The sequence below is a fragment of the Tachyglossus aculeatus genome, chromosome 21 (genome assembly GCF_015852505.1).
Source record: "Tachyglossus aculeatus isolate mTacAcu1 chromosome 21, mTacAcu1.pri, whole genome shotgun sequence".
NCBI lineage: Eukaryota > Metazoa > Chordata > Mammalia > Monotremata > Tachyglossidae > Tachyglossus > Tachyglossus aculeatus.
This window is the reverse complement of record NC_052086.1, coordinates 33,998,744-34,013,907: the sequence shown is the minus strand read 5'-3', so window position 1 is coordinate 34,013,907 and position 15,164 is coordinate 33,998,744. Positions and strand designations below refer to the sequence as shown.

General features: G+C 48.3%; 1 protein-coding gene across 1 annotated transcript in view; it reads right to left on the bottom strand.

Moving 5' to 3' along the window:
- MMP17 (matrix metallopeptidase 17) overlaps window positions 1-15,164 on the bottom strand; it is a 136,865-nt gene that overhangs the window by 36,409 nt on the left and 85,292 nt on the right. Inside the window, exon 2 of the mRNA XM_038762966.1 lies at window positions 4,811-4,943. Coding sequence (XP_038618894.1) covers window positions 4,811-4,943 — 133 coding nt within the window. The remainder of the gene's footprint in view (window positions 1-4,810; window positions 4,944-15,164) is intronic.

Here is a 15,164-nt window from a genome sequence, read left to right as displayed (position 1 = left end):
ATTTATTACTCTATTTATTTTACTTGTACATATCTATTCTATTTATTTTATTTTTTTAGTATGTTTGGTTTTGTTTTCTGTCTCCCCTTTTAGACTGTGAGCCCACTGTTGGATAGGGACTGTTTCTATATGTTGCCAACTTGTATGATGATGATGATGCTCTTCTAGGGTCCTGGCTCCTGGCTCCTCTAGGGTCCCTTCGAGAATTTATCCAGAAGCTTCCCCATCCGCATTCAGAGCAGATGGGAGGCAGGGCTTGGGAAGAGGGGCTCAGGACTTCTGTCCTGAATCAACAGCCTCCCTTCGCCTGCATTCCTACTACTGCCGCAGGGAAAACATGGCACTCTTCATTCACTCCACCTCAGCCCCACAGCACTTAATGTCCATATCCATTACTTATTTTCGTGTCTGTCTCCCCTTCTAGATTGTACACTCCTGGTGGTGAGGGAACGTGTCTTCGTGTTATATTGTACTCTCCCAAGTGTTCTGTAGAGGTTTCTGCACACGGTAAGTGATCAATAAATACCACTGATTGACTCACTGAACTCTGTTCCTGAGCCCTGGGCCATGCAGAGGAAGCATCAGGTCGTGCCTGCAAGGGAATTGGACACAGGGAACACACCTTTTCCGATCTCTCTGTGAACAGCCTGCCCTGAGAGCCAAGCAAACACTTCTGACAAAGTCTGGGCCGTCCTAACTGCAGTAATGCTTCTTGGCAAACAGTTGCACCAGATGGCCGCTCACGTCTTACAAGAGTTCCTGGCCCCGATAAAATCCCTGGGGAGGAGGCGTGGGGTAAGAGCAATGGCCCAGCCCGCGGGAGGCATCTACAAAAATGTTTGGCATTTGGATGCTTAACCACCCCCAAACATATGGCTCTTTTGCCTCAACAACTGAAATAACGGTTGGCCAACCTGAACTAACGTTTTCAAAGGAAACGATCTTTCAACATGTCCTTTGATGAAACATTTCTTTGACGAAACAGATTTAGCAGGTTCTGGCCAGGCAGAGGGCAAGGCTCCCACTGCCAAATCCTGGCATTTTTTTTCTGCGCATTATTTCTTCCACCCAACCCTTACTGTCCACCCAAATTGCAACCCTCTGGGAAAAGCTCTGCTCCTGTCATGGCTAGACCAGGTTCATCGCTGGTCTCCCAACCTCTGGCCTCTCCCCCTTCCCTTCTACACCACCTACTGTTGCTTGCATCATCTTCCTGAATCATCACTCGGCCCACATCTCTCCTCAAAACCCTGCACTGATTTCCCGGGACTCTTCGCATCCTACAAAAACTCCTCGCAGTTGGCTTCAAGACTCTTCAGTGAACGAATCGATTGCATTTATTGAGCACTTACTGTGTGCAGAGCACTGCACTAAGTTCTTGGGGGAGTACAATATAACACCACGTAACCTCACCTTTCCCATCACCATCTTTGTTCTTCCCACTCTCTGCTCTCCCACCTCCGTCCCCTCACTCACGTTGTTCCCCCCCAAGTTGGGCCTCAATCGATCAATGAATGTATCTATTGAGTGCCTACTATATGCAGAGCACTGTTCTAAATGCTTGGAAGAGTACAGTACCAGAGAATAAGCAGACACATTCCCTGCCCATAACGAGCTTACAAACAAGAGACTCCCTCCTCTCCACATCAGATGACAAATCACAGCGCTCTCCACTTTAAATCCCTCCTTCAACAAGCCTTCCCTGATTAATTTTCCTGCACCCTGAGCCTTATTATCCCACCAGCCAATTCTAGCTCTTATGAACTTATTATACTCTCCTTAGCACCCAAGCATATGTGTCCACTTCACTTTTGACCTCTAGTTGTAAATAGTCTTGTAACATGTCCCTTAGTCTTGTTCTTTCTGAGTGTCTAGTACAGTGCACTGCACCAAGTTGGGGCTCAAAAAATGTGTCCCACATGGGGCTCACAGTCTCAATCCCCATGTTACAGATGTGATAACTGAGGCACAGAGAAGTGAAGTGATTTGCCCCAGGTCACACAGCAGACAGGTGATGGAGTGAGGATTAGAAGCCATGACCTTCTGAGCCCCAGGCCCATGCTTTATCCACTATACCATGCTGTTTCTCGACGAAAAACAGACTAATCCAGCAAGGGCATACGGAAAATGGGACCACTTCATTTCTTTCTCATCACTCTTGAAAAAAATCAGGCAAATAAGGACATCTGGGCACCGAGGGGAATTCCACGTTTGGAGTCAACATTCCCGGGCATTGGCTCTCAGAGGGGCTTGAGCGGTGAGGGTGGGGTGGGAATACAGATGGGTCTCCATTTAGCTTGGCTCCCCAGGATCCTGCCATCACATTGGGGGAGAAAGGTCTAGTAACTCTGCCCATGCTCGCCCAGTTTTCTTCCACAAGCCCCATCACCCTCCCCGAACCTACAGTCCAGAGGGGAGGCAGGGCAAAAAAAGTTAATGAGCTGTTTGAAAACACGGTCCGTTTCTCCTTTGTAATAGTAAATCACGGTAATTAAAAATCTATAAAATGTCCTTCATGGCTGGCTTTCCTTTGGAAGACCTGCTTCCCAGGGTGTGGTGATGCAATGAATGAGTATTTTTCTTTAAAGAAGGGGGCCAGGCTTTTCCCCTTCTGTAAACACTCATAAATCTGCCCTGAAATCCTATTAAAGACCATGGCTTGTGAGAACTCATTTGTCTGCCTCAGGTTCCTGGAGTCACAAAAATAGCAGGTCGCCTGACCCGGGTAATTTCTTACTGATAATCACCAGTGACTCTCACAGGTACTAGGGATAGCTTTTTTTAAGGCACTCAATCACTTTGCCCGCTCCTACCTCACCTTGCTACTCTCTTACTACAACCCAGCCCGTACGTTTTGCTCTTCTAATGCCAACCCTCTCACTGTACCTCAATCTCATCTATCTCGCCGCCGACCTCTCTCCCAGATCCTGCCCTGGCCTGGAATGCCTTTGCTTTTCATATCCGACAGACAATTACTCTCCCCACCTTCATAACCTTATTGAAGGCCCATCTCCTCTAAGAGGGCTTCCCTGACTAAGCTCTCCTTTCCTCTTCTCCCACTCACTCATTCATTTATTCATTTAATCGTATTTATTGAGTGCTTACTGTATGCAGAGCACTGTACTAAGCACTTGGGAAAGTACAATGCAACAATAAACAATGAGATTCCCTGCCCACGATGAGCTTACAGTCTGCGTGTGTGTGTGGGGGGGCAGCCATCAATACAAATGAATAAAATTACAGATCTATACATAAGTGCTGTGGGGCTGGGAGGGGGGAAGAGAAAAGGGAGCAAGTCAGGGCGACGCAGAAGGGAGTGGAAGATGAGGAAAAGTGGGGCTTAGTCTGGGAAGCTCCCCTTTATTCACCCCCACCACCCGGCCCCAAAGCACCTTGGTATATATCTGTAATTTTATTTATTTATACTAATGTCTCTCAACACCTCTAGATTGTAAACTCGTTGTGGGCAGGGAAGTGTGTCTGTTATATTGTTATATTGTACTCTTCCAAGCGCTTAGTACAGTGTTCCACACACAGTAAGCACTCGATAAATAAGACTGACTGACTTTCTTCCTGCCCTGGTGGGGCACAGCGATAACAGCCATGCCGATAAGCACGGGTTATGCCCTCGGGTTCAGTGTATGAAAAAACCGAGGCTATGCCTGAAAGAAATCAGACTACAAACAAGACAATTCCATTAAAGACTGGAGGCTCCTTAAGGGTAGGGATCAGGTCCATGAACCCTTATCTTGGACAAGTGCTTAGGATAGTGTTCTCCGCATTGAAAGGGCTCAACAAAAACCATTGACTGACTGATGCTCTCATTCCTAACAGCCACAGAGCTGGAAATATAGAAAGTGGGTGTGGAGCTAGATGTTTTGGGGGTTATGAAAGGGTGGCAGAGTCTTTCGAACCTCTCTAGGAAGTCGAAGGAAGGAAGCCTGCACATTCACCTGCTTCATATACAAGAGACCACCACTCTTCTCACTTTCACAGTTTTATTAAAAAACGCACCTCCAAGAGCCCTTCCCTGATTAAGCCCTCCTTTCCTCTACTCCCTCTCCCTTCTGTATCATTTATGCACTTGGAATTGCACTCTTTAAAAACAGCCACCCCATCCTCAGCCCCACAGTACTTAATGTACATATCTGTAATTTACTTGTCTTCCCCTCCAGTCTGTAAGCTACTATGGGAAATGAATGTGTAATCATTATAATTGCGGTATTTGGTAAGGGCCAGGATCTGTGCAAGGATCTGTGCAAGGATATGTGCCAGGATCTGTGTAAGCAAATCGGGTTGGACACAGTCCCTGTCCCACGTGGGGCTCACAGTCTTCACCCCATTTTACAGATGAGGTAACTGAGGCACAGAGAGGTGAAATGATTTGCCCAAGGCCACACAGCAGACAAGTGAATTGAACAGAACCCATGACCTTCTGACTCCCAGGCCTGTGTTTGTTCCTCTAGAGAAGCAGCGTGGCTCAGTGGAAAGAGCCAGGGCTTTAGAGTCAGAGGTCATGGGTTCAAATCCTGGCTCTGCCAATTGTCAGATCCTGGCTCTGCCAATTGGGCAAGTCACTTCACTTCTCTGGGCCTCAGTTACTTTATCAGTAAAATGGGGATTAAGACTGTGAGCCCACGTGGGACAATCTGATCACCTTGTATCTCCCCAGTGCTTTGCACAAAGTAAGAGCTTAACATACCATCATTATTATTATTATTATGCCATGCTGCTTCTATCAGATATGCTGTATTGCACTCCCCTCAACTCCCACCGGTCTGGCTCAGGGGGATGGAGGGAGAGCACTGACCTAACACCCCCGTAGCCTCCAGGCCTCCAAACTGCTGCATGGCTGTGATGGCTTTGGTCAGCTCCTCCTGGGTCTGCAGCTGCCCGGTCACAGGGTCAGGCGGGGGCAGGTAGCCAAATCTGGTCAGCCACTCCTGCGGAGCAAAAAGAGAGGAGGTCAGAGGGCGAGCGGGAGAGGTCGGCAGGGGACTGGGCCAGCACGCCGAATACGTCAGACAGGACCCAGCCGAGATACTGAAGTCCGAGCCTCCGATGACCTTTATGCATTACCATGCTGACATTTAATTTTCAGCCAGTTGTCCACTGCCCTGCAGGATGGTGACAGCAGTCCGAAAATGCTAGATTACATCTGAAGCTCCTTCCCCTCTCTTTCCCCTCCCCAGCCTCAGACTAGGCCGGTAGTCTGCTGCCGTGACAGGGAGCTGGACTGCCTGGGTTCTCTTTAGAGAGGGGCATCCAGAGGGATCCCTGGAATATCCCCTGGCTCTCTGTTTCGGCCATACAAACAAAATCACCTGCCTCTGGGCCCCTCAGCTGACCATCCCAGCGCTCAGAACAGTGCTTCACACATAGTAAGCGCTTAACAAATACCATCATCATCATCATCATCATCATCATCCCTCTAGACTGCAAACTCTTTGTCGGCAGGGATTGTGTCTACAAATTCTGTTTTACTGTACTATCCAAAGCGTTCAGTACAGCGCTGTGCAGCCAGTAAGCACTCAATAAATATGATTAATTGATTGATTCCTCCTTCCTGAAATGTCCTTCCTTATTCTCTTCCTCAGGCCCGGTACCTTCTCTTATTATTATTATTACCATTATTCATCATCATCATCATCATCAATCGTATTTATTGAGCGCTTACTATGTGCAGAGCACTGTATTAAGCACTTGGGAAGTACAAGTTGGCAACATATAGAGACAGTCCCTACCCAACATTGGGCTCACAGTCTAAAAGGGGGAGACAGAGAACAAAACCAAACATACTAACAAAATAAAATAAATAGAATAGATATGCACAAGTAAAATAAATAAATAAATAAATAGAGTAATAAATATGTACAAACATATATACATATATACAGGTGCTGTGGGGAAGGGAAGGAGGTAAGATGGGGGGATGGAGAGGGGGACGAGGGGGAGAGGAAGGAAGGGGCTCAGTCTGGGAGAAGGGGCTCAGTCTGGGTCATTATTATTATCATGGTATTTGTTAAGTGCTTTGTATGGGTTAAGCACTGTTCTAAGTGCTGGGGTAGATACAAGTTATTGAGGTCAAACACACTGCTTGTTCCATATGAGGCTCGCAGACTAAGTAGAAGGGAGAACAGTCATTAAATCTCCATTTTACAGATGAGAAAACTGAGGCACAGAGAAGGGACCGTGTCACACAGTAGGCAACTGACAGAGCCGGGATTAGAACCCAGATCCGCTGACTCCCAGGCCCGTGCTGTTTCCACTAGGAAAGAGCCCGGGCTTTGGAGTCAGAGGTCATGGGTTCAAATCCCGGCTCCGCCAATTGTCAGCTGTGTGACTTTGGGCAAGTCACTTCACTTCTCTGTGCCTCAGTTACCTCATCTGTAAAATGGGGACTGAGACTGTGAGCCCCATGAGGGACAACCTGATAATCTTGTAGCCTCCCCAGCGCTTAGAACAGTGCTTTGCACATAGTAAGCACTTAATAAATGCCATTATTATTATTATTATTATTATTCCTTCAAAATCCACCTTAAAGCTCTCTGCCACCAGGAGGGATTCCTGGATTAGCCCTGTGAATTTTTCCATCAGCCCTACTGTAAATGAAGCTTTTTAAGGGATGGTCTACATCTACAGCATTCTGTCTCCCCTTTAGCTCATCATGGGCAGGGAACATGTCTACTTACTGTTGTATTTTAACTCTCCCAAGTGCTTAGTACAGTGGTATGCACACAGTAAGCGCTCAATAAATATGATCGTCTGACTGACTGACTCAGGCTTCTAGTCTCCTTGACTGTTTTGGCCCCGTTAAATGGCACTGGTGGGGTTTGCCTGATCACCTCTCTCAGTTCAGAGCCGAAGAGTCAATGCTTGAGAAGACCCTCTGTCCCCCACCTCCCACCTCCACCCAGAGGTCGTGGGTTCTAATCTTGGCTCTGCCACGCATCTGTTGTGTGACTTTGGGCAAGTCATTTAACTTCTCCGTGCCTCAGTTACCTTATCTGTAAAATGGGGATGAAGACTGCGAGCCCCACATGGGACAACCTGATCACCTTGTATCCCCACCCCACCCCCAGTGCTTAGAACAGTGCTTTGCACATAGTAAGCACTTAACAAATACCAGCACTATTATGTCTATCACCTCTGCTATATTATGCTCTCCCAAGTGCTTAGTACAGTGCCCTGCACTTAGTAAGCGCTCAATAAATATGACTGACTGAGGCCACTGATGATCTTGATGCACAGATGCCTCCTGTCCAGCCTGTCCTTACTCCTTATTTGTGTGTGAACCTCCTATATGAGACAAGGATCATAGCCTCCTGGGGGCTGGAGCTCAGGACTAGGAGGCAGGAGACTCAGGTTCAAGTTCTGGCTCTGTCTACCCTGCTGTGTGACCTGGGGAAAGTCACTTAACCTCTCTGAGCCTCGATTTCCTCATTTGTAAAACAAGGATCAAATAGATGGTGAATGTTAAGAGGGACAGGGATTGTGTCAGCACGGCTTAATGGAAAGAGCACGGGCTAGGGAGTCAGAGGATGTGGGTTCTAATCCCGGCTCCACCACTTGTCTGCTGTGTGACCTTGGGCAGCCAATTCACTTCTTTGTGCCTCAGTTCCCTCATCTGGAAAATGGGGATGAAGACTGTGCGCCCCACGTGGGACAATCTGATGACCTTGTATCTACTCCAGTGCTTAGAACAGTGCTTGGCACATAGTAAGCACTTAACAAATACCATCATCATTATTATTATTATAGCAGACAAGTGGCGGAGCCGGAATTAGGACCCAGGTCCTCCGAATCTCAGACCTTTGCTCTTTCCACTTCGCCACGCTGCTTCTCTAGATACCTTGTATGCATTCCAGCACCTGGCAAGCTACGGAGTGCTTAATTAATGTCATAATTATAATGAGACCGGTGGCTCCTCTCCGATGATGCTAAGTACACCATGGTATGATAAGGGACTGCCATGAGCTGCCATCTCAACAGACTCGCCACTCATTACCACCCACGGATGTGCCAAACAGCATGGCACACCCTGCCCGTGAGGCGGATGTTGTTCTTGCCTCTGTGACATTCGTCCTCAGCGGTCTCTTCCCCTGGGGTACCCTCCCCAGCTGGGTCCTTCCATTCACTCAGGATGACCAGAAGAGCATCGCTATTTAACCACCACCTCCTGGAGAGGCTGTTCTCCCTCTCTCCACCTCTCCCCCTCGTCCCCCTCTCCAACCCCCCATCTTACCTCCTTCCCTTCCCCACAGCACCTGTATATATGTATATATGTTTGTACTTCTTTATTTATTTATTTATTTATTTTACCTGTACATATCTATTCTATTTATTTTATTTTGTTAGTATGTTTGGTTTTGTTCTCTGTCTCCCCCTTTTAGACTGTGAGCCCACTGTTGGGTAGGGACTGTCTCTATGTGTTGCCAGCTTGTACTTCCCAAGCGCTTAGTACAGTGCTCTGCACACAGTAAAGTGCTCAATAAATATGATTGATTGATTGATTGATTGATTGACAAGGCCTCAGGGTAAAGTTATCCTGCTCCTTAGCCAAGATTGTCCATCTACTCTGGATGACCAAGAGAGCATCGCTTCTTAAACACCGCCATGGGCAGAGGCTGTTTCTTCCTGGCGAGGCCTCGGGTTAAATTTATCCTGGTTCCTCTTCCAGAAGGGCAGGTTAGCAGCTTTGACCATCGGTTGGTTCTTCAGGAACATCCCGGGCCGACCCCTCCTTTTCCCTTGGCTTGCCTGAAGGCATTTTCACAGCCTCTTTAAGAAGTCACAAGAAGTTGTCTCCTCCACCCTCCAGAATGTCTGGACCAATGAGCATCTCTGTGGCTCTTCAACCTCTTTGGGAAGGGGATTTTATTTTATGGTATTTGTTCCTTGTGCCAGGCACTGTACTAAGCAGTGAGGTGTATACAAGTTAATCAGGATGGATACAATCTCTGTCCCACAAAGGGCTCACAGTCTTAATCCCCATTTGACAGATGAGGTAACTGAGGTACAGAGAAGTGAAGTGGCCTGCCCAAGGTTGCACAGCAGACAAGTGGCAAGCCAGGATTAGAACCCAGAACCTTTGAGAAGTAGCGTGACTCAGTGGAAAGAGCACAGGTTTGGGAGCCAGAGGTCATGGGTTCTAATCCCACCTCTGCCACTTGTCAGCTGTATGACTTTGGGCAAGTTACTGCACTTCTCTGGGCCTCAGTTACTTCATCTGTAAAATGGGGATTAAGACTGTGAGTCCCTCGTGGGACAACCTGATCACCTTGTATGCCCCCCCCCCAGTGTTTAGAACAGTGCTTTGCACATAGTAAGCGCTAACAAATGCCATTATTATTATTATTTGGCCTGCGCTCTTTCCACAACATCACACCACCTCCAAGCCTCCCTCAATCATTCAGTCATAAGTCAATCAATATGAGTAGAAATTATGATGATAATTGTAATATTTGTTACATGCTTTCTATGTGCCAAGCACTGTGCTAAGCCCTGGGGTAGATATAAAATCATCAAGTAAAACACAGTCCCAGTCCCACATGGGACTCACAGTCTAACGGGGAGGGAGAAGAAGGAAGGGAGAAACTGAAGTGCAGAAAAGTAAAGTGACTGGCCCAAGGTCACAAAGCATGCAAGTGGCAGCGCTAGGATTAGAACACAGGTCCCCTGACTTCCAAGGTATTTTTTGAACACGTCACTGATGCAGAACACCGTACTAAGCACCTGGGAGAGTACAACAGAGTTAGCAGACACAATCTCTGCCCTCAGGGAAGCTCACATTCTAGAAGGGGAAACATTAAAATAAAGGAGGAGTATAAATCAATCAATGGAATTTATTGAGGGCTTAATTTGTGCAGAGCACTGCACTAAGTATAGATAGGTACACTAGTGCAGGAGCTGGGAAGGTGAGTTCTCAAGGCGGGGGTGTCTTTCCTTCTGCTAGTAATTTCTTTATGACATCTCACGTAACCCGCCATGCTCTGGCTTATCCCCACTTCCTTTCATTATGAGAAACAGCTGGCCACCAGCCCCCAAATAACAACCTTTGAAGAACATTACTGAGTGCCCTGCGGACACCCAGACAATAGAACAGGTCTCTCGGGCTGTGCTTTCTGTGTTCAAATGTCACTGGGCTGTACATGGGCCAGGTCCCTGACCCTCCACATGCCCCCGTGGTGAAGGGAGGGAGGCGAAAGAGCAAGACAGGAGCAACACTCCTCTCACCCGCCGGCACTCGCTCTGTGTGGCCCGAAAAACCCACCCCCCACTTCCAGGTCACTGCCGTCCTTCCCGCGACCTGGCTCCAGCCCCCAGTGGCTCCTCTAGTCTCTGAAAAAATCAACCCCCCATGATGGGAATGAGGTGACCAGTTTGCTCCTGGCAGTTGGAGAGGGTCTATCAGGGTCTGGGGCCCCATGGGGGCTGGCAGAGGGCTAAGGAGGGGAGGGGCTCCATTTTGGCTTCTCCTCAGCCACCATGGCAGAGGCGGTCTAGTCTGTCTGTGAAGTGCCTGGTTCCACCGTGTGCCCCCTGCCAATCTTCCAAAAGTACCAGAAAGAGCGGGGTGGATCACGGAGTCGGGTGGGAGGCATATGCAGAGTGGCATACTGGGGAGGGGGCCGGTGCGGTGTTGAAGGTGGACAAATGTGGCCCATCTGGCAACGGCCTTACCTACACCGAGGCAGCCAAGGCACTGGGCCATGTGGGCCTTGGAGTTGTGGGGAACTGGGCGAGAGGCCCAGCTGATCCTGGAAGAGATTCGGGATTGCAGGATTCCCCAGGAATCATGCCCACCTTCTGTACCAGGTGGCTCTGCATGAGGGCTTCTAAGTGGGCACATCCCTGTTCTAAGGCTACTTTGGACGAAAGGGAGTAACAGAGAGGCCTGTGATGCCTCCCAGTCTTCCCACTAGAATGCTCCCATCCTGCCCCAGTATTGCCAACTGTAAATGATTTATGCCTTAGGGACACTTCCTCTTTGGGAGGCAGTGTAGACCTGTGGAACGTGCACAGGACTGGGAGTCAGGAGATCTGGGAAGAGCAGGAGGGGAAAGGAGAAGAAGAAGAAGGCACAGAAGAAGGCACAGAAGTGGATGTGAGATTGTGGAAGAAGCGTTGGGACTCTCGTGGGAGCGAGGAAGGAGGGAAGTTTCTTAATGTGAGTATTTCATTATAAGCTGGGCTTTAAAGGTGGGTTTTTCTAACATAAAATAAAGAGCAGAGCTTTCTGGAAGGGAGAAGCTATGAGCTACCATCCCAGTTAGCCTATGAAGTAGAGCTGGAAAGAGCAGGGAGCCAGGGGGAGGCTGCAGAGGGCATCAGGGATGTCTATCCTTCTAGACCCACTCAGAGGAGCCTGGAAATTAGGGTTCACTCCGCTGAAGCCCCAAGACTTTGCCCTTCCTGATCATCCTCACGTGGAAGCCAAGGTGGAAGGAGGAATAATGATAACAACTGTGGCATTTACTAAATGCTTACCATGTGCCATATTCTGCACTAAGCACTGACAGACACAGAATCAGGTGAGACAGAGTCCCTGACCCACACAGGGGCTCATAATCTAAGGAAGATAAGCAGGCATCTTATTTCCCATTTGACAGATGAGGAAACTGAGACCCAGGGAAGCTAAATGACTTACCCAAAATCACCTGGCCGGCCAGAAGCAGAGCTGGGATTAGAAGCCGAGTACCCTGATTCCCAACTCCCCTGCTCTTTCCACTAGACCACACTGCCTCCAAGAAAGGGAAGGAAAAGACTGAAGAACAAATGGTTCAAGAAATCCCCTGGGCACAGATATGAGCCATCTGGCCTGGAGGCCGATTTTCCCCCATCACCATTTTTAAGTTTCACTCATGTCTGACAGCCTGCTTCGGAAAGGCCTCATCTTTGAGGAGAAAAGTCAGTGCAGCAGCCCAGAATAGGGCCTCCCTCCGGATTGGAGCTCAAGGAGTAAGCGCTCAGTGAATACAATTGAATTGAGACACAAATGAACTCTGCCTTGGCCCTGTCCTCATCACTGGAGAGAGGATAAAGCCCCTTTGGCTCCCTGCTTGTGAGAGGCGAGAGCAGTCCTGAAAATGCATTCCCTAGGAGGGGTGAGGCCCCGGGGAATCATGGGGACAGAAAAGTCCCTGAGATGGGGTGCTCTGCCTCTCTCTGACCTTACCCACTAATTGGCAAGGACAACAGGAGGGTGGGGAGCAGCTGGAATCCGGCGAGATTATCTGGCGCGGAGGCTGAATGACAAAGATGGAGAGACAAAAACCACCGTTGTTTCCCTCAGGAGTCTTGGGGAGGGAAGAGAAAATCGCCTCCCCGGCAAAGCCATCTAAAGACATTTCTCGGATTGTGGGATCTTTCCTTTGGGAGCGGTAAACACAGCTGGCTGGCTGTGTGCTCCCGACGCCTCGGTGTTAAGTATTTGATCGGCAACTGGCTGCTGCCACACAGGGCTGTGCATGGGAGTATTTAGTCACCCAGGCCTATTCCTTCCCTTCACGTCCAGAGGATGGGGATGGAATTCCTGCTGTCCCTGCCCCTGTCTCTCCCACTAGGGCCAGGCTGGGTCAGGAGTTGGGAAAGGAACGGTAGGAATCCAGAAGGCAGACCAATAGGATTGGCAGCACCTACATTTCCCATCCAGCTCAATAGAAATCATGATAATAATAAGTATAATAATGGCATATATGAAGGCCTTACTATGTGCTGAACACTGGATTAGAAATAGAGAAATCAGATTGGACAAAATGACTGTCCCACTTGGGACTCATACCTAAGAAGGAGGGAGATCAAGCATCTTAGTCTCATTTTAGAGATGAGAAAACTGAGGCCCACTGTCTTGCCCAAGGTCACACGGCAGACCAGAGGAAGAGCCGAAACTAGCACCTATGTGTTCTGGTTCTTTGATTCCTGCTCTTTTATGGCCTAGTGGAAGGAACACAGGCCTGGTAATCAGAAGACCTGGGTTCTAATCCTGGCTCTGTGACCGAATCCTGTCGGTCCAACCTTGAGAAACAGCATGGCCTAGTGTGAAGAGCATGAGTCCGGGAGTCAGAGAACCTGGGTTCTAATCCCGCTCCACTAGAAGCAGCATGCTGTAATGAGCACAGGCCTGGGAGTCAGAAGGTCATGGGTTCTAATCCCGGCTCTGCCACGTGCCTGCTGTGTGACCTTGGGCAAGTCACTTCACTTCTCTGGGCCTCACTTACCTCATCTGTAAAATGGGGCTCAAGACCGTGAGCCCTACATGGGACAGGGACTTTGTCCAACCCTATTTGCTTGTATTCACCCCAGCGCTTAATACAGGGCCTGGCATATAATAATAATAATAATAATGGCATTTATTAAGCACTTACTATGTGCAAAGCACTGTTCTAAGTGCTGGGGAGGTTACAAGGTGATCAGGTTGTCCCTCGTGGGGCTCACAGTCTTAATCCCCATTTTACAGATGAGGTAACTGAGGCACAGAGAAGTTAAGTGACTTGCCCAAAGTCACACAGCTGACAATTGGCAGAGCCGGGATTTGAACCCATGACCTCTGACTCCAAAGCCCGGGCTCTTTCCTACTGAGCCACACTGCTACTCTAAGCAGTAAGCACTTAACAAATACCACAATTATTATTATTATTATTGCCTGTCTGCTGTATGACCAAGTCACTTCACTTCTCTGTGCCTCAACTGCCTCATCTGTAAAATGGGGATTAATACCCCGAGTACCATATAGGACATGGACTGCATCCAAACTGATTATCTTGTATCTATGCCAGTGCTTAGTACAGTACCTGACACATAGTAATCCCTTAATACCATTAAAAAAAAATCTTGGTTTCCCGCCCATCCGGAGCCTCAGTATTTCTCTTTTTAAATTGTTTTCTGTCTTCTCTCTCTCTCCTCCATCTGGTCAGAGGCATGATTCTGTGTCCTGTAGCCTTCAGTTTAATGGTGGCAGCTTTAATACGTTAGTTCCTACTGACTTCAGTTTAATGAAGTGACTTTATGGTGCTGTGTTTATGGCTTTTAGAGGATGGGGGCTGATCTGGATTATGACCAGTTTTTAAAACAGGATAGTTTAGTGGCTTTTGGGGATATTTTTTTCTCCCCTCTCCCCTCCCCTTCTTCCTGCTGCTGAGCAGGGAGCAGCAGCGAAAGAAATGTTCAAGGTGACTGCTCGGAGACTTTGCCCCAGTGTCCTCAGCCTCAGCGTTCCTGCAGGCTCAGCGTTCCTGCGACTTCTGCCTGGAGGCATGGCCCCTTCCTGTCTTCCCTAGGCCTCCTGTGGGGATGGTGAATGACCTTGGCTCTTGGGGTGGGTCAAGGGGCCCTCCCTACTTTGGCTTAATAATCAAAATAATAGTAATAATAACAATAATAATAGGGTTTGCTAAGCATATACTCTACGCCAACCGTTGCACTAAGCATTTGGGTAGTCTGTAGAGGAGGAGAGGGAGCTATTGGTCTCCCGCCTTCACAATGAACCCAGAGGATCACATGCCATTCAAAAGAAGCAGCATGGTCTAGTGGATAGAGCAAGGGCTTGGGAATCAGAAAGTCATGGATTCTAATCCCAGTTCTGCTACTTGTCTGCTTGGGCAAGTCACTTCATGTCTCTGGGCCTCAGTTGCCTCATCTGTAAAATGGGGATTTAACACTCTGACCTCCCTGTGGGGCATGGATTGTGTCCAACCTGAACGGCTTGTGTCTATTCCAGCACTTAATACAGTGCCTAGCATACCATGTTTAACAAACACCATTTAAAAAAAATAAAACATGCACCTGCCTTTGGTCACTCTGTTTTGTCTTGACCTAGTCTCTGATCCACCTGGAGTTCACTGTCTAAGCCAGGAGAGAACAGATATGCAGTCACCATTTTACAGATGAGAAACCTAAGCCCCAGAAAATTTAAGTGACTTACCCAAGGTCATTCATTCATTCATTCAATCGTATTTATTGAGCACTTACTGTGTGCAGAGCACTGTACTAAGCGCTTGGGATGTACAAGTCAGCAAGGTATAGAGACGGTCCCTACCCAACAATGGGTTCACATAGCAGACAAGTGGCAGATCTGGGATGAGGAACCGGGTCTCTTGATTCCTGGCCTCCTGTGCTCTTTTCACCAGGCCACAGTGGCTTCCCTCTGAGCTTAGAAAGCTTAG